At 39.8% G+C, this 25,045-nt stretch overlaps 1 protein-coding gene across 2 annotated transcripts; it reads right to left on the bottom strand.

Moving 5' to 3' along the window:
- Positions 1–25,045, bottom strand: si:ch211-266o15.1 (zinc finger MYM-type protein 4). Of its 2 annotated transcripts, XM_060880429.1 has the most exons (29): positions 24,646–25,045; positions 23,107–23,419; positions 22,329–22,380; positions 21,549–21,740; positions 21,389–21,444; positions 21,094–21,261; positions 19,828–19,900; positions 19,123–19,729; positions 18,834–18,999; positions 17,789–17,995; positions 17,455–17,602; positions 17,144–17,259; positions 16,367–16,642; positions 16,126–16,276; positions 15,293–15,465; positions 14,963–15,107; positions 14,735–14,851; positions 14,612–14,655; positions 14,381–14,525; positions 13,949–14,079; positions 13,688–13,823; positions 13,418–13,609; positions 13,235–13,302; positions 3,843–3,972; positions 2,864–3,015; positions 2,247–2,361; positions 1,753–2,004; positions 1,498–1,621; positions 1–825 (listed from the first exon to the last, which is right to left on the bottom strand). In XM_060880429.1, the coding sequence occupies exons 1-29, from the start codon at positions 24,651–24,653 to the stop codon at positions 618–620; spliced, it is 4,665 nt and encodes a 1,554-aa protein (XP_060736412.1). In that variant the 5' UTR covers positions 24,654–25,045; the 3' UTR covers positions 1–617. The 2 variants fall into 2 exon arrangements, 1 of the variants encoding a protein (XP_060736412.1); XR_009649138.1 differs by lacking the exons at positions 1–825; positions 1,498–1,621; positions 1,753–2,004; ... (1 more) ...; positions 2,864–3,015; positions 23,107–23,419 and adding exons at positions 5,569–5,965; positions 6,319–11,278 and having other exon boundaries at positions 3,860–3,972.

Below are 25,045 nucleotides of genomic sequence, written 5' to 3' on the forward strand. Positions count from 1 at the left end.
TTCATTATTTAGTGTTATGAAATAAAATATATTTCTCCTCATGGTCTCTCTCTGGATCTTTCTCATCTCCTCAATACTAAATCACACCATGGAGACATCTAAATCAGGTTATGTTAAATAGGTGGAAGTTTCAAATAATGGGAGAAATAATCAGATTTTGGATGAATTGGACTGCATGAGAGTTTCAATTATCCTTATATTCTGAATGAATGACACAAATGCATTACAAACTAATCCAATATGTAATCATGTTTTGCCATTTTTTATAATACAGACTTTTCCACAACACACGTTTTTCCACATGGAGTCTGCACTTATTAAAGAGTGACATGAACTCAACAGCTTTAGAATTAAAGTCCAATTAAAAGAGAAAAAATTATATATGATCGCAAACTAGAAATCTTTTACTAGAGCATGCATTCGTAACATCATTGTAAGATCATGACTTTAAGCAAAAGAATAAAACCGATCCATGAACGTTGAGATCTGTCGCTCAGCGTCCTCCGGAACCCATGCAGCGTGTAGGCGTTTGATTAGTCACATTTCACCCCCGTTCATTGTTTCATTGTGAAGAACAGCAGCGCATGTGTGACGTCTCACAATTTTCAGTGTGTAATTTACGAGGTGTCTTCGTCTGAAGAGCTCAGCTGCTGCTGCTGCTTAGGTTCCAAATGGACGTCCCGAACGGCAAGGATGCGTGATAGCATGCTGTCCAAAATGATGCCATCCAGAGACTGGGAAGAATACCAGACGGAGCTGCCTGGGTGGCAGGAGCTCTCAGGCTGCAGGTAGAAAACATCTGGACTTTCCTTTACAGAATCCGGACTGTGGGTTAAAGAAAGCGGCAGAAATACATTTTTTTTTTAGTATGTTAACTTACAGCACCTAAAGTTAGGGGGCGTGGTTGCTCATTTCACTACTGAGGCAACCGCCCAATCAGAACAGAGTAACAAAAACATCCTGCTTATTCCTGAAAGGTTGGAAAATTATGTGAAATGTAATTACAAATGTTCAAATTAGATTTAAAGGGGGAATTAATTACATATTAAATAAATATATAAAGGCGTATGATAAAAGAAGAAAACAGTAAGAATGTCGGACACACCGCTATACTTAATGCCATAAAATAGCACTTGATCCAGTATTTCCTATTATTTTGCATTTTCTTTCAAATCATGCACTGATGTATTTGTGAAATGTGTGTATGACTTAATATGGAGACAAAATACCAAATCAAGCTCATGAATTTATAACGTGTGTAAGGCAGGCCTCTGCTTGATGTCAGCACAGCAGCAATATTTTGGCATTAAATCCTTACTACATGCAAAAAAATAAAAAATAAATAATCTAATCTGACTTCTGCTCGGTTGGACCGAAAGCCTGCAGCTACATTGGAAGCCCTTTGTGGACAAGATTGTAGTCTTGTACTCTTATGACTGGGAGCAGATGTGCAGATGTTGACTAACTGTGTGAGTAGTAATGATCGCTGTGGCTCACCATTTAGAAAGGTAGAACTCATACAGTCTGACAGGACAATGTAAAGGGTCGTCTGTATTCTCAGGCATCTCACCGTACTCCACATTCTCCTCTGCATCTTCTCTCTTCCTTTTACCAAGTAAAACTGGAAATTATGAAAAAAAAAATAATCAAAACACATTGAGTGGTCTATTGCATGGCTGACGTACAATTAATACAACGTGTATTTAACAACGCTGACAGAAATGTGCAAGTCCTCAAAATATCCGTCCTCACCTCGCTTCTCATTTTCCGCTTCGTCTTTGCCAGCAAGTCTGAACTTGAGGTAGGAGGACTTGCCGTGCTTGGTGCTCCTCGAGCAGCAGGTGATATCGGTAAAGGAAAGATGCTGATGCTGTTCTGCAGTTTTTAGGTTGAGATGTTTAACCACGAAAAAGATCAGAGTGTTGAGCAGCACAAATGGAGATAAAGCGCCCAACTGCTTACATTCCCACAGGAAACTCTCCTCGATGCGGGACTGCAAGAAACCTGCATACACACACCAACGCAGGCAGCATCATTTGGCTTGGAGCCTAGGCCACTTAAACAGTTTAATAAAGTAAGGAATCTTAATTGCCTCATTTCATATCTCTAATAAGCACTCAATGAAGTAAATAAAGTGACTGCTATATTGGGCTGTGTCCCAATCCTCTTGTTGACACACTCTTTTCTACTTGGTATAACCATTTCCTCTGTGTGTGTATACTGTAAGTTTTAGACAAGTGTATTACCAATTGGTGTTAAGGTGCATTCCCAGTCTTTTATCATCTTGGTCATATCTGTGGTAAACTTGTTATAAAGAGGATCCATGAAGATGTTCTCCAGGCGACCATTTTCAAGAAGGTGCTGTTTTTAGAGAAAAAACAAAAACAAAACGTAAGCACATACAAATATATTATACGTCATAATAATCTAATATAATATAATATAATATAATATAATATAATATAATATAATATAATATAATATAATGATTGAATGTTTACTTTCAGTCTTTTACTGCAATGAAACATGAAAAACACATTGTCCAACTTTAAGAAAAAAAACAACAACAGATGAATCATTAGACAGATCAAGCACCATGCTAGAAAGACAATGAGCCTCGATCGATATTGATCTGTTAAATGGAGTTCTACAGTCTGGGGGCAAGAACGCTGAACGATCTGGTCTTAGAGAGCAGTAGAGCAGAACCAAATGGCTCAAAGCTGTGAGCTGAATGGACTGTCGATGCCATGAAGACCCTAGCAGCTGAGTTATAAATGTACATACATCTAACACACACACACACACACACATTCACAGGAGCTTGATGGATTTGTCAAAAGTCAAATGATTCCAAAAAGCAGACCTGCTGGATGCCCAAGCAGAGATAGTAGACGCTGTCAGGTGCATAAGTTTGGCCATTTGGTCTGCGAACTTCACTGATGAAACGACACAAAGCATCACCAAGATCTTCAGAGCTGCAATCCAACATATCCTCCTGCACAGTGAGAGCGCTCCCTAAAATAAATAAATAAACAAACAAACAAAGGCAGAGATGGAGATGATAGTAAATGTCAGAAACGCACACAGTGGGTCACTGAGACAGTGACATTTAGTATTGACACATTCCTCTACAAAGAAAGAGGAAAAAAAAAAATGCAGAGGTCAGGAAAGAAACCCAGAGGCTTACGGAGTACTTAATAAATGTACAAATATTTTCATTTTGCTTTAAAGTAATGAAGTAAAGGTCAAAGTCATATAAGATGTTTATCTTCTATGGAAGGAGTCTGCAGTTTCAGTGCTTTGCATCATTCAGTAACTTTACACTTTCTTAACACAACAAACAGTTTTCTGTTATTTTTTCTTCTGTTTTTTTTTTAACTTCAAAACAGATAATTAAATGAAATAATATTTAATTAAATATTAACGGTAACTATAAAGTGACAAAGGCTTGAAATGTAATAATAAATACAATTCTACAATAGGAATTGTCAAAAAGTACAAATTTCTGCATCATGCCGCTGTCGATTTTTCCCCCTACATCAAAACAGAAACTTCAGAAACCTGTGTTTTGATCGTTGTAATGACGAAAGATTTCCCTCAATAGGAAATAAAAATATAGAATAACTGTGGAATAATAGTTAAAGAAATAATCTTTTAGAACGAGCCGTCAGAGACAAAAAGAAAAAAAAAAAATATTCATGTTTCTTCACACTCAAGCACTTTGTACCAAGACTGTTGCTTAGCAACATCGCTGTTGGAGACAGCAGGCTAGGTGCCGCACATAACAAGAGCATAAAATAAGAATACAAAGTGTTAAGCAGCAGCACGTGGGTGAAGCTCACCATCAGTGTGTTGAGTCCTCCACTGCACCCAGCTGGCCCAGGCTTTCACACCATACATTTGGTGGAGTTTGGAGCTGGGTGGAGTAGAAACCATGCCGCTCGCCACATCTGTTACCGAACGCCTTCTTCCCTGAAAGAAAGGCAGAAAGGCGCCGGTTAGTGTTTATACAAACGGTGTTTTATTTCAAACCAATACTGAGTCATTTAATTACAACCTTGAAAGCATTTAAAATTGACATTTAGTCTTCTGATGATGCCAATATTAGCATGAATAAGTGAAGAAGTCAAAAAGGTAGACAACATTTAAATTGTGCATTTGTTTTAATATAATCTCCATGAAAAGAAAAAGAAGGAAAAAAAAAAAAAACACACACTGCAACAAAGGTAAGTCCAACATTACAATGTGATGATGAACTAAACGTTGAAGTCAGTCTTAATTTCAGCGACGATCCAACACTCAAAAAGATAAATAGCAACTAAGCATAAAATAAAAAAAAAAATAAAAAAAACATTACATATCATATGAATAAAGAGCCAAAATTGTCCTCAGTTGTACCTAAACAAAATTTACGCATATTGTTAAATTGATGGTCTTTAAGAGTTCGCACAACGGAATGATAACGTCAAAAAAGCAAGTCATTAATCACATCACAGCAGGATGTGAACAGACGAACAGATTATTATGAAAGAGCTAAATATATCATCTGGAATATCTTTCTTAATAAATACAACACACATCTGTTCCTGATGTCATCAATGCCTCAACTGAAGAAAATGACAAATGATGAAGAATATCAGGGCTTATTAATCGACTTAATAAAGTAACGAAGGAATTAATTTTGTACTTAAAGTGTTGTAGTGCTGCGTGTAATTCGAATCGAAGCTTTTCATCTTAATACTTTCTCGTTTAATAAAACGAGATATGGTTGCAGCTTCATGTATATAAGTTTTATGCTTATTTTTATTAATTCATTTTCATTTTATTAAGTTGCTGTCATTTAACTTCAGAACAACAAAATAACTGTTGCTCTGGTGAAGCTTACTCTAAGATGTTTGGTTAACATTTATGGGAATTTTCATCATCATTAAAAAAAAAAAAAAAATTATAACAAAAATTTTCACAGACGTTCTTCAATAGTAAATGTAAAATACATAAAGTGTCTCTTTTGTTTAATAAATGAAAAGCCTTAAAAGTGCCATGGTATAAGAGAAATGTAATACTTATATACTCTTTTGTCTTTGAAAAAAAAAATCAATTCCGAGGCCCCAAAGTACCATGAGTGCAGTAAGAAGGTTATAACAACATCAGTGTTATATATTACATCCAAGTATAATCCTATCGAATTGCAATCTAATCTAATGCAATACATAGATATATTAAATATCAAAACAACAAGCTGCATACTGCATGTTTAAATGCCAGGAATAAAAGACAATCCAACAGCAAGCTGAGATGCTCATCTACAGAGCTGGTGACTGAGGGGGAAAATAAACGTTGGCCTCATACAAGAAAGTGCTCTCAGCTTCTGAGACTTATGCAATTCATTAGCAGTCAGGTGCTGACAAAATCAATAGAGGAATGAAAAATGTGAACTAAGGCTGTCTTCTAGCTCTAATATCATCCCTCTGGTTCACACAGGAAAATGTTGTCTGACATTAAACTGTCAGATCTGTAATATCCATTGTGATTTTCTTAGTAAGCTCAAACTGTTACCATCAAATTCACCTCCAAACGTGCAAATGTGGCCCAATACAACGTGCATATCGGTTGTGTTATGTTCACATACGCCGTCTTCGCCTTCTTTTACGACGAGGTCTTTTTGTGGCAGGCTCCATGGCAACAGCTTCACTGAGATCATCTTTGTCGCTTTCACTGTCCATCTGCCTCGAACGCTTTCTCTTCCTTTTCTTTGACATTATAGTGTTATGGACGTAATTTTTGACGTCCCGCCACGTTCTTGTCCTGAGAGCCTCCGGATCGGTCCCAATGCAGTCCAGACAGTCCTTTTTGCCTGGCACTTTATTGATGGATATATAATTTCCCAGATGCTTCCTCACAGCTTGTTGTTCCTCCTTGTTCCATTTTTGTCTTTTGCATCTCAGTGCAGGAGCATCGCCAAGACCTAATGTACAATAAAGAGCAATGAAATTAAAGGAAAGTTATTTGTGCTGCATTAACACTGAGGTTAGTAGAACTCATGAAGTAATATTCTCAAATTCTGTTCGCTTCTATAGGCCTGAAAACCCTGAAGATGACTCACTTGTCTAAAGTAGAAGCTGGACTGTGAGCATACAGTATATGGCGTTTTACAGTGACCCTAAGGCGCTTGGGCAGCGGAGGAAGGAGAGAAATTATAATCAATGTGGGAAGTTTTTAATTGGGTGGACGGGATACTGTACGTATTCTTGATTCTGCTTTGCTTTTAAATCCTCTACAAATAACATGTATAAGAAAATACATTAAAAAAGAACCCACCTGTGTCCTTGTATGCACCAGGTCCATCGTCCATTGTTTGCAACAGGTCGCAGACCTTTGCCAACTGTGTCAAGTTTTCATCCAGTGTTTGAAGTTCAAAACTGCTGTCGCCCACAAGTGCAGATACCAGCTGCTTTTCACTGCCGCTAAGGCTCCGTAGTTGGAAAATAGTAGCCACATACTTATGCGTATGAACTTCAAGCTTGCTTACACCACATTTTTGGGCAAAGATCCTTATGCAGTCGTGTGATCTTATGTGAGCATCAGCTGTCATTTGAGGAAACATGTAAGGGTTGTCCGCGAGAACACCTACATCCTCACGGTATTTGATAAGAATGTCCAGAGAAGATGCCATCCTTACAGTAAACAAAACAGGAACCCAACTTCCATCTTTATTAGTGACTCCCACACTTAGTAACGCACTGCTAAGAGCCTGTTCAAGCTTTGATAGGGGTTCACACATTTTTCCATGGATAGGCTCTTTGTGCCTCTGTATGTACTCCTCAAGCAGCATTTTCTCAGCTATGCTCCTCCGTCCTCTGTTAAATAGTGTCAGTTCAGCCAGAAGGATTTCACGTAGCATTTTCCATGATTTATGATTAGGATGCTCCGTAAGTTCCAAAATGACTTTGTCTCCGGTATTTTTCAGGAACTTCTGTAGTTTGACAACATCATCTATCAGATGTATTATATCCGATTCAGTTTGCTTACAGGTATTTGAAGGTTCATAAGAAAGCCAATCTGTTCCCAGCAGTTCAATGAATTTTTTGGCATGATTTCTAGCTTCATCAGCCATATCATTTTTTTCCAAAGCAACTTCAATTGCACATTTCAAGGAATAACCCATTTTCGATGCCCCCGATTTTTTACATTTGTTAGAATGCGAGTCAAAACAGCCAATCTTCTTGAGAGCTTCCAAAGCCAAGCTGAACCTGGATTCAGTACATACTTGATACAGATCCTCAACATTGCGATCCAAATCCCTCACGGCCAACATAAATCTACCTAGTGCTCTCATTTTTTGTGAAATGTATTCGTGTCCTTCCTTTTCGTGTCCATGTTTTTCATAAAGTCTATTTCCAAATTGGCAGATTAAGGTATCGTTCCTTAAATATTTTGAGATGTCATCGTCTCTCATGTTGCGGACAACATTTTTGCAGCCCTCGGAAAGACAGTCGTGCAAAACAAAATCCTTAAATAAGGCTGACCGAGACCTCCTTCTACGAGGGGCATTTTTATCATCCGTCTTCAAGTTGCATGATCTTTGATGTCTCCACAATTCACGTTGGAGGAAATAACCCAGACAGTGAGTGCAAGGTTGGTAGGAATTCAACGAATTGTCCTTTTTTTGGCGTCTCAGGGGGACAATTTCCCCATTTCCAGTTTGCTGAACTTTGATGTTATGCTGGTAATTACCTCTATTACGAAGCTGTTTAAGCAAGCAATGGCGAGTTTTGGATCCCTTTGGGTGGCTGAAGGCATGGGCTACGTCCTTTTCTTTCGCATGAGTCCGAGACAAGTGCCTTGCTAATTTGATGAAGGGTTTCCTACAATAGACACAGAAGTGTTTTTTCCCACCTTTTGCTGTCCTTAGTAAAGGTAACACTTCTGAATAAGACTTTCGAGACATTGGAGATGGTAGACGGTGGTGTGCTCCAGGGTTGGTAGACGGCACTACGACATTAGTGCTGCAAAGTAAATTCTCATTACCATCCACATATTTGCCTTCATCTTGACTACGGATTGGGGCGCACAACTCAGGCTTGAGATTTTCCCTGGAGTTGCGTGACACTGGAGATTTCTCTTGACATGCAGACAGTGCTGCGGTATGCTTGCCTAAGCAACTGTGGACCACAGTGCTATCAGGATCGACTAGGTCGGCGTTTCTAGCACAAATCCAATTTTTCTCGAGAAGCCCAATAAACTCTTTAACATTAGCAACGGTCTCTGTATCCCCCTCCATAATATTCTCACCACAAATAATTTCAGCTGCTTGTCTTATGGAATTGCCAATTTTGAACGCCAGAGATGGCTTTTCAAATTTGCTCAACGTTTCATCAAACCCACTAACTACCTTTGCACCTTTAATGACTAAATCAAGCCTGGATGGAGTGCAGACGTGATGCAGATACTGAACACTTCCGTCTAACTCTTTTACGGCTAGCATAAATCTCGCCAATTCCCTCATCTTCTGTGTTACATATATTTGATGCTTTTTACCATGTCCAAGCTTTACAAAAAGCCTAGCACCATACTTGCAAATCAGAGTATCGGCTCTTATATGATTCAGGACACTGTCTTGCTTCATACTATGAATAGCTTCTTCCAAGTCTCCAGAAACACCACCCTGCAATGGAAGCAACATTGATGATGCAGTCCTTTTAAGGCAAACATTCGTTCTCACTTTGCAACGTTTTTCATGCCGCCACAGATCATGGCGGATATAAAACGCCAGGCAATACTGACAAGGCAGGTACACACCCACAGAATGATCTTTAGTTGCTCGTTTACAGGTGATCAGCTCTCCACTTCCGTTTTTAAGAACTTCAACGTTATGCTGATAATTCCCTTTCTTTCGAAGCTGTTCGAACAGAAGGAGCCGTTTTTTAGACCCCATTCTAAAAGTAAGTGCATGTGCTACATCCATTTCCTTTGCATGCTTCTGGCTCAGATGCCGTGATATTTTGACGTAGGGCTTTTTACAGTAAAGACAGAACTGCTTTTTCACCCCTAACCTTCTACCATCTGACGTTTTGTTTAAACTTATCTGTTTGGACAGCTCTGGTTCAGATGAGGTGTTACAGATCGAACTGGAATTGGAACTAGATTGTGGACTCGACTTCAGGCTTGAAAGTGAACCAGAACACTTTATGTGCTTTAGAGTGGATGCTGTCCCACACTGTGAACTGGTGTTCGTGATAGACGATGAGTCAAAAGTGGAGTCTCCGTCAACAATTTCAATAGAATTCTTTTGATACGTCAAGCTTTCTGCAGGAGACATGACTGGGCTATCAGCATTAATCAAATTGCACTCAAGCCCACTTGAGGCATCGGAGTCCAGGCAGTGGGAGCTGGCACTGAGGATCTGTGGTATAGATTCTGTATTACCCTCAGGACTGCTGGGTGTAGGTCTGCTGCACTTCACACCGGATGTGAAACAAGGCTCAATAGTAGGTTTCATGTTCGACTCAACCCCTTGGTAGTGCGAAGATTCAGGAGCAGGAAAGAGACTGGTCTCAGAACTAGACTGGAAAACGGTCTCAAAGCAGGACTCAAAAATAATCTCAGGACTATCATCTGATGTTTCAGGGCTATTTTCATGGCTGGAGGAGAGGCACAATTCAAAACTGGACTGACTGGGATCTGGGCTGCAATCATCACTTGGATCATCACTGCAATCATGGCTTGCTTGGTGGTGAGATTTAGGACTACAATATGGACTTGTTTTCAGGCTTGATTTCTCAGCGTGTGTGCAAGATTCAAAGTTTGATTGGATGGTAGATTCATGACTCAAAATGAACGTGGTTTGATTAGACAATTCCAGACTAGGTGGTGGCCTAAGATCACATCCCAAACTGGTTAGAAAGCAGGACTTCACACTTGGTTGAGTAGGATGCAGGCTGGACATTTGACTGGCAGTGGTCTGATGAAATGATTCAGCATTCAGATTTGCACTGCTAGATGCATCAGTGTACAACATACTGGGTACAAGACACGATTCTAGAGTAGATTTTATGCTGGATTCATTGATGCTGCAATATTCAGAAATACTTGGGAGACTGGTTTCAGGACTGGTCCTCAAAACCTCTTCAAAGCACAAGTCAACGCTTAAATGACTAGGACTTGATTCAGGATAAGGCAGTGAGAGAGGTTCAGGAGTGGATGGTAGGCACTCAAAACTCTCTCTGTTACTTTCAGCAGTGGTTAGAAGGCTACTATGTTCGCAATGTTTGGGACTAGGATGACTGTTTGCAGTACTTGATAACTCTTTGGACTGTAAGTGGGATTCAAAACTAGAATGAAGGCTAGGTTCATTACTAGATGTTATGGTGCATTCATCAGAAATGTTTGCCCGATCAGGAAACAGTCTAAGGTCAGAACTGGTTGAAAGGAAGGGTTCGGGACTAGACTGAGTAAACATGTTACTTGGTCCAAGGCCAGGTTTTAGATCCGTCTGATCAGAAAATTCAGGACTTAATTGAGCACTTGAGAAAGAGCAGGTTTCAGTATTATGGATGGCTGATTCTGGATTAAGATGTTCAGAGCTGGAACCTGGGATTTGCAAATGCACCAAGTTGACAAGTGGTGGCGCATTTAGCTCTGTAGTGGACTGGAAGCAGGAATCATTTTTAGAGGCCATTTGCTCCAAAGACTCTGAACAAGATTGTGAAAGCATTTTTCTCCTGCATGAGTATTCGTGTTTCTCCAACCCTTCCCGTAGAAAGAAAGCTAGGCAATACTGGCAAGGTAAGTACTCCCTCACAGATCTTTTTCTTTTTGTTTGTTTTTGCATAACAATATCCCCACTTCCGTTTCGAATAACTTCAATGTTATGCTGATAATTGCCTTTCTTGCGAAGCTGTTCAAGTAGCATATGTCTTCTTTTAGATTTTTTAGGAAAACTGAGGGCATATGCTACATCTGTTTCATTTGAATGCAATCGCTCCAAGTGCCTTGCTATTTTGGTATTTGATTTTTGACAGTAAACACAGAACTGTTTTTTGGTACATGACGTCTGAGCTCTAACTGTTTTACTCGCTGTTTTCCGACTTGTCCTCGTAAGCTCTTCCAGCTCATCTTCAACTGGAGCGCATTCTGAGCTAATGAAAATACTTTTCCCCGGTGTTCTACCATTTTGGCAAGAATCCGCAGTGAACTGCTTGGTATCAGTGTCCAATATGGACTTTGCAGCTATGTCCAGTTCTTCTTTGAAACTCTTCAGTTCTTCAACATCAGATCTCTGATCGAGACGGGAAAGAACACCAGTATTTAAAATAAATGAACTTTATTAAATTTAAAATAATGTAATTTATATTTTTTTTTTGCAAGGTCACATTTTGGACAGTTGCGAACAAGGGCAAAAAATACATTAAGGTGCCTGATAGAGCCGTATATTACTTCTTTTACTTAATACATGAATGGGTCATTATAGCTTGTCAAATGAGTATAAAATAACACTAAACAACAGCTCCTTTCACTAAAAAGTGTGCAAAACATGGTGAATTTAGTAATCTATGCAGATACGTCAATATAGCTAAGAACTGAGTAAGAATTAAGGTACAAGTGTGCCTTATGGCGGGTATTAAATGCATGAGAAAATAAGAAATTTTAATATAATAATAATAATAATTCAGTATATATGAACATTCATACTATAATTACATATATATTTATATGATAAAACATCCCCTCCAAAACTATAAAAAAGTATAAGAACAGCAAGCCCCCCGTTTTTTTTTTCCTTCCATTGTTTGCTACACACTGTAGACATTTTGGTTTGAGGTCAATAGATGAAAACGACACAATAGATCAGAATCTCAGCTTTAATCTCCTGATAGTTACACCTTGATATGATCAACAACTTCGAGCATGCAACCTTTTGATCAAAAATGTTGAAACGTGTCTGTAAGGTGTTTCCTTTTGCTCAGGTGTTTCTTCTTAGACTGACTGTTTAAACAGTTATTAGCTCGAAACGTCTTATCTTGGTTTGAGCCCTGGGGATCTTCTGTGAAGACTGCATTTACTGTTAACAAGGACTAACATGAAGACCAGAGTGCTGTCTAGGGAAAAAATGCAAGCTATTCTGAAGCTTAGAAAAGAGGAGAAATTGATCTGAGCCATTGCACAAGCACTGGTCACAGCTAATATAACAATGTCCTGAAAAAGAAAGAAACCACTGGTGTGCTAACAAGTCGGCATCAAACTGTTATAGAAGACCAAGACATAAGTAGTAAGAATTTTGTATTCGTCTCTTGATGAAACAAACCCAGTCTTCAGTGTATAGCAAAACAAGTAGTCTTGTCGTTCCAATACTTTTGGATGACTGAGTGTATTTCATATTATTGTATATTTTCAAAAACCAAATCATTAACCGGACGCCCAATGGACTAATTCATTAAATGCAGGAAATTCTAAACATGCACTAAGAAATATTCTGGATTAAAACAACAGAACTGTTATATAAAGAAAATAGAAAGTTTTGAAACAGGTTAATCTTACCTTAGGATGATAATGAGTCCTTGTGGTAAAAAACTTGCGCAGCGCAACGTCATCGGCGGTTTACGTGAAGCTTTTGGTAATTTAATTTGACAATTTTGACGTAAAAATATTTAATGAAATAAATTAGCTTGAGTCGTGTTTATACCGTTGTTCGCAACTTCCACTGCTTTAAACTCTTCGAACTGAGCACATTTGTATAGACATCTTAAAGTAAAACCATATCAAAATATAGCACAGAGAAGAACTACTTGTAAAGCATGTACAAGATTAAATCTGGATAAGATGTCCTCCTATGTGTAATAGAGAGATTAAGTGAGAAAGACAAATTTATTATAAATTAGAGCAGGCTTTGATAAAATCTCTAAACCCTCAGCTCTAATGGTCAGCATGTGCTGTGCATTACACATAGTTTGCATAAAAAACAACAACAAAAAAAAACAACAAAAACAAAGAGATTTTAGTAAACATCATTTTGGATCCAACATCGAAAACGTTAACGTTCATGTTTCTCTTTCCTCCACCCTTACACAGCCAAAAATACAGATGCACACCCACATCCGGACTGTCCAAACAATGATGCCAGATGGGGGTGTATATGAGTCACACTTTCTCTTGCCTCCCTTTAACAGGGGAAAGTTCATATACACTGTATGCAATAAACCTAGGGTAAATGCAAACATACAACTATAAAACATACCTTCTTTCCTCTCTTGCGCCGTTTTACTGATGATTTCTGCTCTTTTGTTGCTTCCTGATCATTTGATGCTAACAAAATAAAAATGAGCAATGAGCATCCTGCAGCTTAAAGGGTATTCATTTTTCATGGTATGCTTCAAATTACTTAAATAAATACTTCTATTTCTGAGAACTGACAACTAACCAAGAGGAATGTCCTTTTCCAAATCTATTAATGTGGACGCTGTGGATTTAATAGGAGCATCTTTAGGTCCCTCTATTTCAGATAAAGGGACTGATGGCTTAAGATTGTGTGAAGAATCTTCAGGATCTGCCCAACTGAAGGGAGTAGACCTGGCCTCTGATTCCAAATCTCCACTGTATGTACTGCCTTGGTCTGAACAGACAGAAAAGCTACATTAATCCGTGCACAAATATGATCTACTGATTGTTCTTATAATGGTCATTCACGTACCTCCATGGGACAGGGGCCTGCTCTTGCCCTTTTCCGCATCTTCGTCCTCCACTGAGCTTTGTGATGGGACGCTGCCTTTAGTGGAAGTTGGCTGTGCGGATTCCTGAGAAGCTGGCACGACCAGTGGAACAGGTATCTACAAATAACAACAAGAAATAGGAACATCCCAATGACCAGTGTCACTACAATACCCAATATTGTAGAGATGTCAGAAAAACAAGTAAAGTTTAGGTATGAAAGAGCGAGGATTTAAATACACACAGGAACAGGAAATCCCAGCGGAAATGGTGTGTACTGAGTGTACAGATGCATGGGCACGGGAATGTACATGGGTGTTGGAATAAATATAGGCACAGGGATCAGTTTCACTTTCTCTCCGTTTTCATCAATAACTGTGGAGATAAAGAGAGAAAAAAAAAAAACAGCATTTGCCAAAATCCATCATGGTGCATACGAGAATAATTAAATGCTTAAAAATCCTCAGTATGTTTCAAAGGAATGCAATTTTGCCAAGAACCTGGACACAGATCACAGGTGTATTTTAATGTGCCGTTCTAGCAAATAATTACAGCAGAAACAGCTCATTCACATGGGTGTTAATGATCGGCACTTCATATAGCCTAAGCAGAATAATAAAAGAATTGATAATGGGTCATCACTTCACAAAGATGACGTGGTAAAATAGAAACAAACCGGTGTCTGACAGTAGTCTTGGAGGCTCGAGATCACACTGGATGCTCTGCTCATCGTTGATAGGTTTGCACATGACGGCTTTATTCTTCAGCATCCGTCGCTGCTGAGGATCGCCGTTCACCGCGGCATCCGTTTGGGTGCTTGCCTAGAGACATGCAGGATAAAGGTTAGCAGAAGTAAATTGAAAAGTTAAGAATTCTCATCAGAGATCTGGTAGATGCTTGCACTCACGTCGCCTATGATCTTGGAGCTGGCGTTTGAGGTAGGCAGCGCTCCTGTGAACAGAAAGTTAACTGCAAGGTTACACTTAACATTAACATTTCATTTCTGTAAAGTCATTAAAAAGTGAGTTACCTGTGAGTGCAGTGTTGGCAGCCAGCGCAGAGGCTAATGACACAACACCCCCAATTACAGGCATGTCTTTGGATAGAGTCAGTGGGGCCTGGGCCGGGGTGACAGCAGTGTTAATACCTGGTGTAGTGAGAGGAAAAAGGAAATTAAATAAATCATTTCTCTATGGTTTTTAAATGGTCCGAAATGCGATTTAATATAAAAATATAATGAATATAAAAAGTGTTGTACCATTGCTGTTTGGCTGATCAGGGATGATGCTCTTGGAGCAAAAATGCAACAGACAGTGCAGGTTGCAGAAGTGTCGGACAGTTTCATCCCATCTGATGCTCTCCTTAAGTGGTCCCTGATTCTTACAAGCATGACACTTTGCCATCTATCGACAGAAACAAGCAGAACAAATAAGAATGTGTGTGGAGATGGCACATTCCTGCAGTTATCCAATCAGCTAATCATATGGCATCAGCAGCAGATACAGGTCCAGATTACTGTATATACGTCGAGCATGACAACTATCGCACGTGTCAGGACGCCGTAAACGTCGCAGTATGCGGCTCTGACCTCGTAGAAGAGAACGGTGTAGAGAGACATGCACTCTTCTGAGCAGAACTCTTCCAGCTTGCCTCCAAAGTGATTCTGGATGGTTTTGTGGGTCACGTTATAGCAGAAAGCACAAACTCTGCACTGACCCCCGTGCTGCTTGGCGTAGTCGTGTTTGTAGAGCAGTTTGCAGCCTGTTCGAGAAAAGCAGGTGAATGTAATCATTGCCAGGACAGCAAAGAAAATGAATTTTATTTATTTAAAAATAAATCATTTATTTAAAATCTTTTTATGATGTTAAGGTAATTGCTGATATTAAATATTTACAATTATTTTTTTATTTTATTTATTACTTTTTCTAGTATTATTAGCGATAAATATTTGTGTATTTTATTGTAATCCTTTTAAATAAAATGAATTTATTAGAGTAATAAATAACTAAAAAGAAATAATGGAATAAATGTTTAAATTAACAATAGAATTTTTTTAGAACATAATTTTATATATATAAAATTGGCCTTTCATTATTTTTAACATTATCTTTTTTAGATTACCTTTAGAAAGCAATTTTAACACATTTTAATGATTTTATAATTTACATCATGAATTCAATTAATACAGATTTGTTGTCACCCTCAGCCATCTGAGGTGTTAAGAAGTAAAACCGTTTAAAAGTCTTTTTGCTTTTAAATATTTCCTCAATCGAATAATTAAACCCGGCACCGATGACGCAGTGTTACTTGATTCAAAACGATGCTTTGTTAAAATCAACGTGAAGTAACAAACAAACAAACAAACAAACAGTGATGTGCCTCTGAAAAATCAGCTGAAATGAAAAGAAAGCTAGACCCGACCTTCGCAACAGAAGGTCCGCGGCTGCTTCTCGTAGATGACAATTTCCTTGGCCACTTTTTCTTCTTTGCAGTACCTGCACACTGCTTTGACATCTCTTTCCCTTTTATACATGTCACAACAGAGGCGGGAGCAGAAGAGGCCCGCGTGATTCTGACAGACGGAAACAGGAACCCGAGTCTATTTCAAATACGCATTTGGCATCAAACAAAACAAGTGCATTGCTCGGTGACCGATCTCTACCTTAAACTGTAGGACCTCGGGTTTCGAGCTGAACTGCTTCTGGCACTGTTTACAGGTGAGTTTGACAGGGCCGAGAGCTTCTAGCTGCTGCTGGGGGTCTTGTGGGTTTGTCGGTCGGCAAGATGGCAAGACGGTGTTTTGATTCGAAGCAGGCACTGCGTTAGAAGGTGGATTAAATCCTTGAGCAGACGGATGATGAGGTACAGGAGGATGTGGGCCTGTGTTTGGACTGTGATAGTATCCACCGTTCATTTGAACTGACCTCTGCAGCCTCTCCTGGAAAAGATTTATAAAGAAATATCTTTGCCTTATTTATATTTACACAGCAACAGACTTTGCCAATTTGTACGAAGATGACACGCATCACCAGTTAAGGGCAGAACACACCAGAAGTATGGAGTGAAATGATGTGAGAAGATATCCAGGAAAACAGGTTTAAAAAAGTTCTTGCAGGAATAAAAAAATTCTTGCAGCCAAAAATATTTGATTCTATTGTGATTTTTTTCATAATTTGAGATTTGCAGAGCTTTTTGTGCTTTTTTCTGCAGAAAACTACTTAAACATGTGAAAATGCACCCACAGGATTCTTTATTTAAAACTCCTTCCAGTGAATACACATAGTATGTCATACAATGCATTTTGGCCCAGATCTGTGATCAATTTGAAAAACTGCGAGCTCTGATTCTGGACAGACTGCCAATAGATTTGACAAACAGAATTAATAAGTGTGAAAGTAGTATTTTCTTCTGACTGGATATTGGGCTTTATGTGAAGTACCTGGAATCTGCCAACACAGTCGTACGAGCAGAAGTTCCTAATGGCTCCGTCGGGCATCACCAAGTGATACTGAGGAACAGCTAACGTCTGGCAATTTGTGCACGGGAATGAAGCGCCTGCGTTAAACACAAAACGTATTACATTTGAATTCACGACTGACGATTTTGCAATTTAACTTAATTCATATTCAGATACCTTGACGGACAAATATTATGACTCCGGTTACTGTTTCAATCCGAATAAACTGGGACATAAGTTAGAGTCACGTTTAAGACCAATTTGACCGCGAGGGACCCCGGAATCAAACCTACCTGACAAAGTGCAGGACGCCTGGCTATTAGCCACACATCTGGAGGAGCAGTAGAACTCTATGACTCCTTGAGTGTTTGTGCCTTCCAACATCTGATCCATAGGTTTTAAATCTTGACAGCAGGGGCAGTAGACCCTCTTACCACTTTTCTGTAAGAAGCATGTAAGCAACATGTTAGTAATTCAGAGAGGAGACAAGAGGAGCTAACCTGTTTCTCATATTAAGGAACAAGCGCAGTTCAGGTTCAGGTTCAAGACAATTTTATTCTAAAACTCTACGCAGCCTTAGGTCAAGACATACAAATAAAATAAGCCGAGTGAATCAGCAGCGCCGACCTGTTTAAAAGCACTGATGCAGGCTGGGCTGCAGAATTTCTTAACAGCGTCCTCTATCTGTACGAGGTGGTAGTTTCCTGTCACGGTACAGTTGCCGCAGCTCTCGCAGCAGCTCATGGACAACCGTTTGGAGGATCGGAAACGTGAGAAGCACTCGTCGCTGCAGAGACGGTGCAGAACGCCCTGGTGATTCACTTCGTGTTGGATCTGAGAAAGAGAGAGAATGCGCACAAATAGGAACTCGTCTGGTTCTGCAGAATATAAATAAGAATTGGAAATTGATGAGAGATTTTATGTGAGAGCTCACTGTACAAACTGTTCTGATAACCAATCGAAATTTATCTAAAGCATATATACCTCTATGACAAAGACACTGAGATTCCCTAACTTTGGTCAAGAATTTGCGCCTCTCCTTCTAAAGTTTTTTCATTTTTTTAAAGCCCTCTGTATATGTATTCTTTTAATATAAACTATTCAGGGACGGACGCTTGCTGGGAGCACATTAAGGAAATGAGTTTATGGTTTAATTTCCCAGGAGAAATTTGCGGTGAATTTCTCCTGGAGCATTCAGCATTTATAAGTCCATTTTGGGACAAGACACCAAAGCACAAAAAAGCACAGTCCTCTAGTGGATAAAACAAGACCTGCGTGTATGAGGCTAAGCCAGATTAGGACACCTAATCTGTTGACCGCATGTGTTATGTCATCATGTAGAGCACAGGTCCCCAATCCTGTCCTGCATAATTAAATGTCTTCCCTGGCACCGACACAACTAATTCAACACATCGCCTGTTTAAGATTAAGACCCTTCACTAATGTGTGGTAGAGCAAGAAAAAAAAAAAAGGAGATATTATGTAGATTATTTTAACAATAGGTACTTTTCATGTTTCTGACAACCCTCTCTAATACTGCTGCGGAAACTCTCAAGGTCGAATCCTAGTGTGTTTCAGTTCTGTATGTAGGTTGAATTGGTGTTTTATATAATACTTAAATTTCATAGCACACATTTCCATACTGTAGATATCCCGACTCCTTGAAGCTTACCTCACTGGAATTTCTGCACACGGAGCATTTAACGACGGCATCCTTTTCGGTTAAGCCTTCAACTCTGGACTTGTAAATGCTCAGACAAGACTGGCTACAAAACTCCTTCAAGGTGTTCGCTGCGTCGACCGGAACTGTTATCAAGTCTTTGAGATTCCCAATTACCCTTGAAATAAAGAATAAAAATGTTTAAAAAACAACAACAGATCTTTAATTCCTGACAAATTGAAAGCTAGAGTGTATAAGCAGAGAGGGGTGATAATGGGATCAGACATCATATGTGACTCACTTGAGACAGAGGTGGCAGGTTTTCTTTGGGGCGATATTGGGGGCTGGAGGCAGGTTGAATCCAGTCAGACACACAGTAGAGCAGAAGAGCTGATTGGAGCCTTTCTTTTGAAACGCGGTCTGACCTTTCTGAAGAACCTTAGAGCAGCCTGAGCAGCAGATCCGCACAGGAGCAGGAGGTGGGTGATGCTGTGGTGGGGGCTGAGCCTGGAGGAGGGGTGGCGGTTGTGTCTGAAGCTGAGGTGGGGTCTGTGGTTGGAGCTGAGGTGGGAGCTGGGGCTGGAGCTGGGGCGAGAGCTGCGGCTGGAGCTGCGGTGGGAGCTGATGTGAGAGTTGTGGTTGTAGTTGGTGTGGGAGCTGCGGTTGAAGCTGCGTTTGAAGATGTGCTTGAAGCTGCGCTTGGAGTTGAAGTTGAGGTTGGAGATGAGTTTGAAGCTGTGCCTGAAGATGAGTTTGCAGATGCGGTTGGAGCTGGGCCAAGGTCTTGGGTTGAAGCTGGAGGTGTGCATGAAAATGAGGCTGCATTTGGGCCTGCAGGACTATAGGAGGTGGTCTGATGGGCTGAGTTACAGCAGAGAACGGGAGCGGTTGTGGGGCTGCCACAGGAGCTGGAAACGGTCATTCAGACAGAGTAGCTCATTTAGTAGCTTTTCAGTTAAATCATCATCAAATCATCCACTTCACTCAGATCCACTCACTTACTCACCAGTAATGGCATCACTGCTTCCTCTAACAGAAAAGACAGAGCTGATCCTCAATTCATCCAGAGGAACAGACGACTGAAATAAAATAAAGCACCCAAAGCAAAAAAATAAAAAAAGATTTACAGAATGTACAGGATAAAGTGCATTTCAGCAAAGCATGGAATAAAAATGTTCAAATGTTTAATCATTAACATGATGTGTCCTGGGGAGAGCACAGTCGCCTCCAGCTAACTAAACCTCACAATCCTATTACACTAGGCCTAACTTACGACAAAGAAACAAGGCCTAAAGGCGAGTACACACATGCTTCGGCGGATAGCTTAAGCTTTGTCACATATAAAATAACTATTTTCTTGTTTGATAACAGTAGAATTCTGTTCAAAGAAAAGTGCCAAGTACGACAGCCGAATGATTTAACAAGACCTCTTCCAGGAAATGAGGATGAGTGACAGACCCACATCCTTCATCTTCGCTAAACTGGTCAAATTATAGCTAATTTTAGCAATGTGTACAGTTACAAGCAATAAATATTGATAAGCTATCACATCCATGGTCTATCTATGGCTACTTTCCCGACGCACGTCCAGATCTTACCCAACATTGTTTTGAGCAATTGTTAAAAGGTCATAACAGAGACTTCTCCTTGAGCATGCCTGCACCCTGATTTAGAAATCACATGAGACACCTTAACACGGTGTCAGACTGCATACCCACTTAAAGCAAAAGATGGGAAATTTCACCCATGATGCTTTATGGCTAACTGGCTAAATGAAAATATAGGACCTCTTCAAATGGAGGGTGGGTTTAAAAAAGTTACTCGAATAGAAGCCACACCGGTTCGCAGAATGAAGTATTCCTTAACATCATTAACTGTAAATAGGAAGGAGAACACATTTGTTAAAGATTTTTGGTGTTTGCCTGTAAGACTTGAAGCAGCATCCGCCTCAGCAAGTTCTTTTGGTTCCGCAGAACGGAAGGGGCCGAGGAACCGAGAGTTCTGTAAGAATGGAGAGAAGATCTGGCAAAAGTGACAGCCTACATGTCCCTGTAGTGCATTAGGTACTGTAGTGCTCTAGTGTCTAGGGGTTTAGGTGTTATGATGACGGGCCCATGTGTGTAACTGTGGGGAGCCAATAATTCTGATCGCGCTGCATGCTACGTTTCACAATCCACACCTAACAACACTTTTTCCGGAGCTGTCATTTCTCGTTCCCATATATTGCCGTTTGGCTCTGCAAGAAGCTGTATATAAAATAAACAAACCTTACCTCATGATCTCCGTTCTCGAGCTCCTCTTTAACACGGCTGATGTCCGAGTGCGAAGAGCTGATGAGGGCTTTATCGTAATCCTCGTCTATGGGTTCGTCTTTTATTTTCTTCAACGGAGAACACGGGATTTCCTCCCTGGTTCTTTCACCCTTTTCCTGTGATGATGCCTGGTCAAGGGAAAATAGATGTGCGATCATTCAGTGTCTTTGAAAAACACATTCAAATAATAATAAATGTTTAAGGGGGAAAAAAAAAAGGGTTAAAGCAGTAAAAGAAGCTTGTTTTATAACTTACACTGCCTTCATTTTGTGAGGGTCCAACCTCCTGCTGAGAGCTCTGCACACCTTCACCTGGAATAAACCACAGAAAACATTGATCACATTTAACAGTTATATCACATGAAAGAAACATCAGGTTATCTACACCATCGACACCAACATCTGCAGCAACTCGCCTGCTTCGTTATCTTTAGGCGAGACACTGTATCTGTTTCCGTTCTCGCCCGTTTCATCAGCCTGCTTGTCTTTGTGAGTGGAGCCGCTCTCCGGCTCACCCTCTTCATCATCCGCTCCAAAAACAGGAAGTCCGTCCAGCTCGTCTTCCTCGATGCCTTGCTTGGACGGATCGCATTTCGAAATCTCCGCACCTGGGAACGAACAATGAACAAAGCATCGGTTATCGGTCGTACTGACAGAAAAAAAAAAAAAACTGCCATGTCCTGAAAGGGTCATGTGGTGTGACCAGGAATAGGCGTACAAAAAGACATTTCCTTTCGTTTTAATCTGAATTATTACTGCTTATTATACACAACACTTGCATTTAATAATAAAAAAAAACAGGTATTTTTTATGATTATTTTGATCGGAAGGGAATAGTTGTTTCTCTGACTTCTCTGTATGACGTATAAAAATTATTAATACATACTTTTAAACTATAATGAATCTACATGACAGGGAGCATTTTGTCTTTAATCATTTTCGATATCTAACTGCTGCAGTTGAATATTTAAAGCGGTCATCATTTGGCTAATACGGTAATGATGACTACAGTCTGTCGATCCGGATGGTTTTAGAAGCAGTCCTTCGTTTCGTGAACAGGAAGTAATATTGTGCAGACATGCCTCAATTTTGTGGTTCAGTAGCCACTGGGACCAAGAAAACATGTTCCCACCCAAATGCGCCAAACGTTTGTTAATTTCTAGTCATTTTTTATAGTTCGCCTTGTAATCGCTTACCTGATGACGACTCTGTCTCATTCTGTCTTTCTTCTGTCACGCTACAGATGCTCTGGAATTAAGAAAACAGTTTAAAAAAAAAATTATCAAGTATTGTTGTTGACATTAACGAGAAAGTGTTAAGCTAAATGTCACAGGAAAACTTAAGACCCAGATTCCGGGTTAAACTGAAAGAGCCAATTGTTTGTTTCCAGATTCTGCATGCAGACTGATATTCGAAGGTACGGCGGATATAAGAAGTCTGAGCACCCCTGTTAAAGGTGTAGGGTTTTTGGGATGTAAAAGAAACGAAACCAAGATAAATGATTTAAGATTTTTTTCCACATTTAGTGTGATATAGAAAACCAACAGAATAGAAGAAAAAAAATCATACATTTAAAGAGGTAAAAAAAAAAAAAAAAGAATAAAAATGTTGTGCTTTAGGTCATTATTGTCCAGGAAGGGGAAATCTTTCCTCATCTTCAGCTGCTTAAATTGGTTCTTGGAGCTATCCGTGATCCTGACTAGAGCCCCAGTCCCAGCTGAAGAGAAACAGCCACACAGCATGATGCTGCCACCACCATGCTTCAATGTAAGTATGGTGTACTTTGCATGACAAGCTACGTTTATGGCCAAATGGATCAATAACACATTTCTCCACATGGTTTGCCAAAATTTAAATGTATGTTGTTTATATTTTTTCCTGAGACAGCGCTTCCATTTATCCACCCTAACAAACAGCCCAGACATGTGAAGAATATAATAGACGTATCACATGCAGGGAGTGACCAGTACTTGCCAGATATTCCTGCAGCTCCTTTAATGTTGCCGTCGGCCTCTCGGCAGTCCCCCTGATACGTATTTGTCTTGTCCTTTTGTCAATTTTGGAGGGACGTCCTGTTCTCGGTAACGTCACTGTAGTGCCCCACTTCTTCCACTTGTTGATGATGGCCCTCACAGTGCTCGACGGTATATTTAATAACTTGGAGATTCTTTTGTAACCCTCTCCTAATAGATACCTTTCGACAACGAGGTCCCGCACGTGCTTTGTAAGCTCTTTGCGAACCATGGCTTCAGCAGTCCGGTGAAGCAGAGAAGATGGGAAGGAAATCCTATAGAAACAGCTGATCTTTATTTGCGGTTCACGGACGGCGGGTGTGCGATAATTAATAATAATCGGGACATGATTAGTTCATTCTGAGCACCGTATTATTAAGGGATGCACAAACTTATGTAACCAGGCAATTTTTTTCTTTTTCTTCCTAAAAGGTTTCTGTTTCTTTCAGTTGCTATTTGGCATTAAAGGTGTAGACAGATGCGACATGACGGAACTTCGTATTTTCATATCACAAGCAAATTTTAACAGGGGTGTGTAGACTTTTTATATCCACCGTAGCAGTGTGAAAATTAGGAGAGCGAGTTGTTCGGACAGAAGAATAAAGCAGAATTGAGTTGTGAACGTGTTTGAACAGTGTTTCACAATAACATGCCGTCTGCATTTTCACATTAGAGGAAAACTCCCACCCTGAAACAACCTACATAGTAAAAGTTAGATCATAAACATGTGATCCATGACGTCTAAGATTTAATATAGGACGAAATTCCCAGTTGCCTTTTTTTAACTGCTTTAAATTAATCTCCATCATGTTAACAATTACCCACAATGCCTTTCAGCTACCTGCTGTTCATGGCACAAATCGGTCCACGCGGCATGTGCGTAAACTCATCAATGCAGCGGTGCTTTAGTATTTTAATCTATCCGTACTATCATGACCTGTTGGCATGTACACCCTTTTCAAACACTTCCAAATCTTCAACTTTTATGTTCTTTTATTTTCTCTCGCTCTCAAACACCCCCCCCCACCCCAATTAGTTTTAGCCACGCCCCCTCATTTAACCATAGTCACCTGATGACGTCAGAGCGACACCAAAGCTTTCCTTCTCACAGCAATAACAAAAACATCAGCAGCTAAAAACAAACAGCAGCAGAATCCATCGAGACGTCACAAATAACAGAGAATAAACACGTTTCATGCGTTTCAGGGTGGATTTTTCCTTTAATAGCACAAACAACTCGGTGTTCTCAAAAGCATGCAAAATACCAAACAGCAGCAAAAGGGAAATATTTGGATGTTTTCTGCATGAACGAATGAATAACTGTCATTCTACTGAAACTTTAACTGACGTTAAAACAAATACCTCTTGGAGTCATTAACACTTTAGCTGTAAAAAAAAAAAACAAAAAAAAAACAGCTGCACTGGGGTTCATTAATTTCCTGTCAGTTAACGAGGCGTGTGTTGTTTTTCAGGGGTTTGTGCGCGAGCGGTTGTTTCTTACCTCTGCATTGTTTTCCGCCATGTTAATAACGCTGAAAGTACAAACTCACTTAAACTGAGAAAACCAGAGAGGACGTCAACATCCAAACAGGCTTTAAACCTAATACATCTACACGACTAATTATTTCAACACGTTATATTATAATGCTGCTCATGTAGCATCGGCTAACTGCTAACGGCTAACATGCTAGCAGACAAAGTCGGGGGGGGGCAAAATAACAAAGGACTATTTTTTCCAGAATAAGCAATAACAACATGTAAAACTACACCAGCTTGCATGCAAGTGCTTTGTGGGTATTTGTGAAAATAACCGCTTCCAAAAAAAAGTATATAGAAGTATTAGAGTAGAAATATTTAGTGTTATCGAGCTCACAGAGCATCTATCCGCAGTGCCTTTCTCT

The sequence above is a fragment of the Tachysurus vachellii genome, chromosome 10 (assembly GCF_030014155.1).
Source record: "Tachysurus vachellii isolate PV-2020 chromosome 10, HZAU_Pvac_v1, whole genome shotgun sequence".
Classification (NCBI taxonomy): Eukaryota; Metazoa; Chordata; class Actinopteri; order Siluriformes; family Bagridae; genus Tachysurus; species Tachysurus vachellii.

Bases quoted from the DNA above. Each gene is read 5' to 3' on its own strand.
- si:ch211-266o15.1 (XM_060880429.1), bottom strand. The intron at 21,741-22,328 runs GTAAGCGATTAC...GTTCGTTCCCAG, and splicing joins TGAGACAGAGTCGTCATCAG to GTGCGGAGATTTCGAAATGC. The intron at 2,005-2,246 runs GTAATACACTTG...GTGTGTATGCAG, and splicing joins ATGCACCTTAACACCAATTG to GTTTCTTGCAGTCCCGCATC.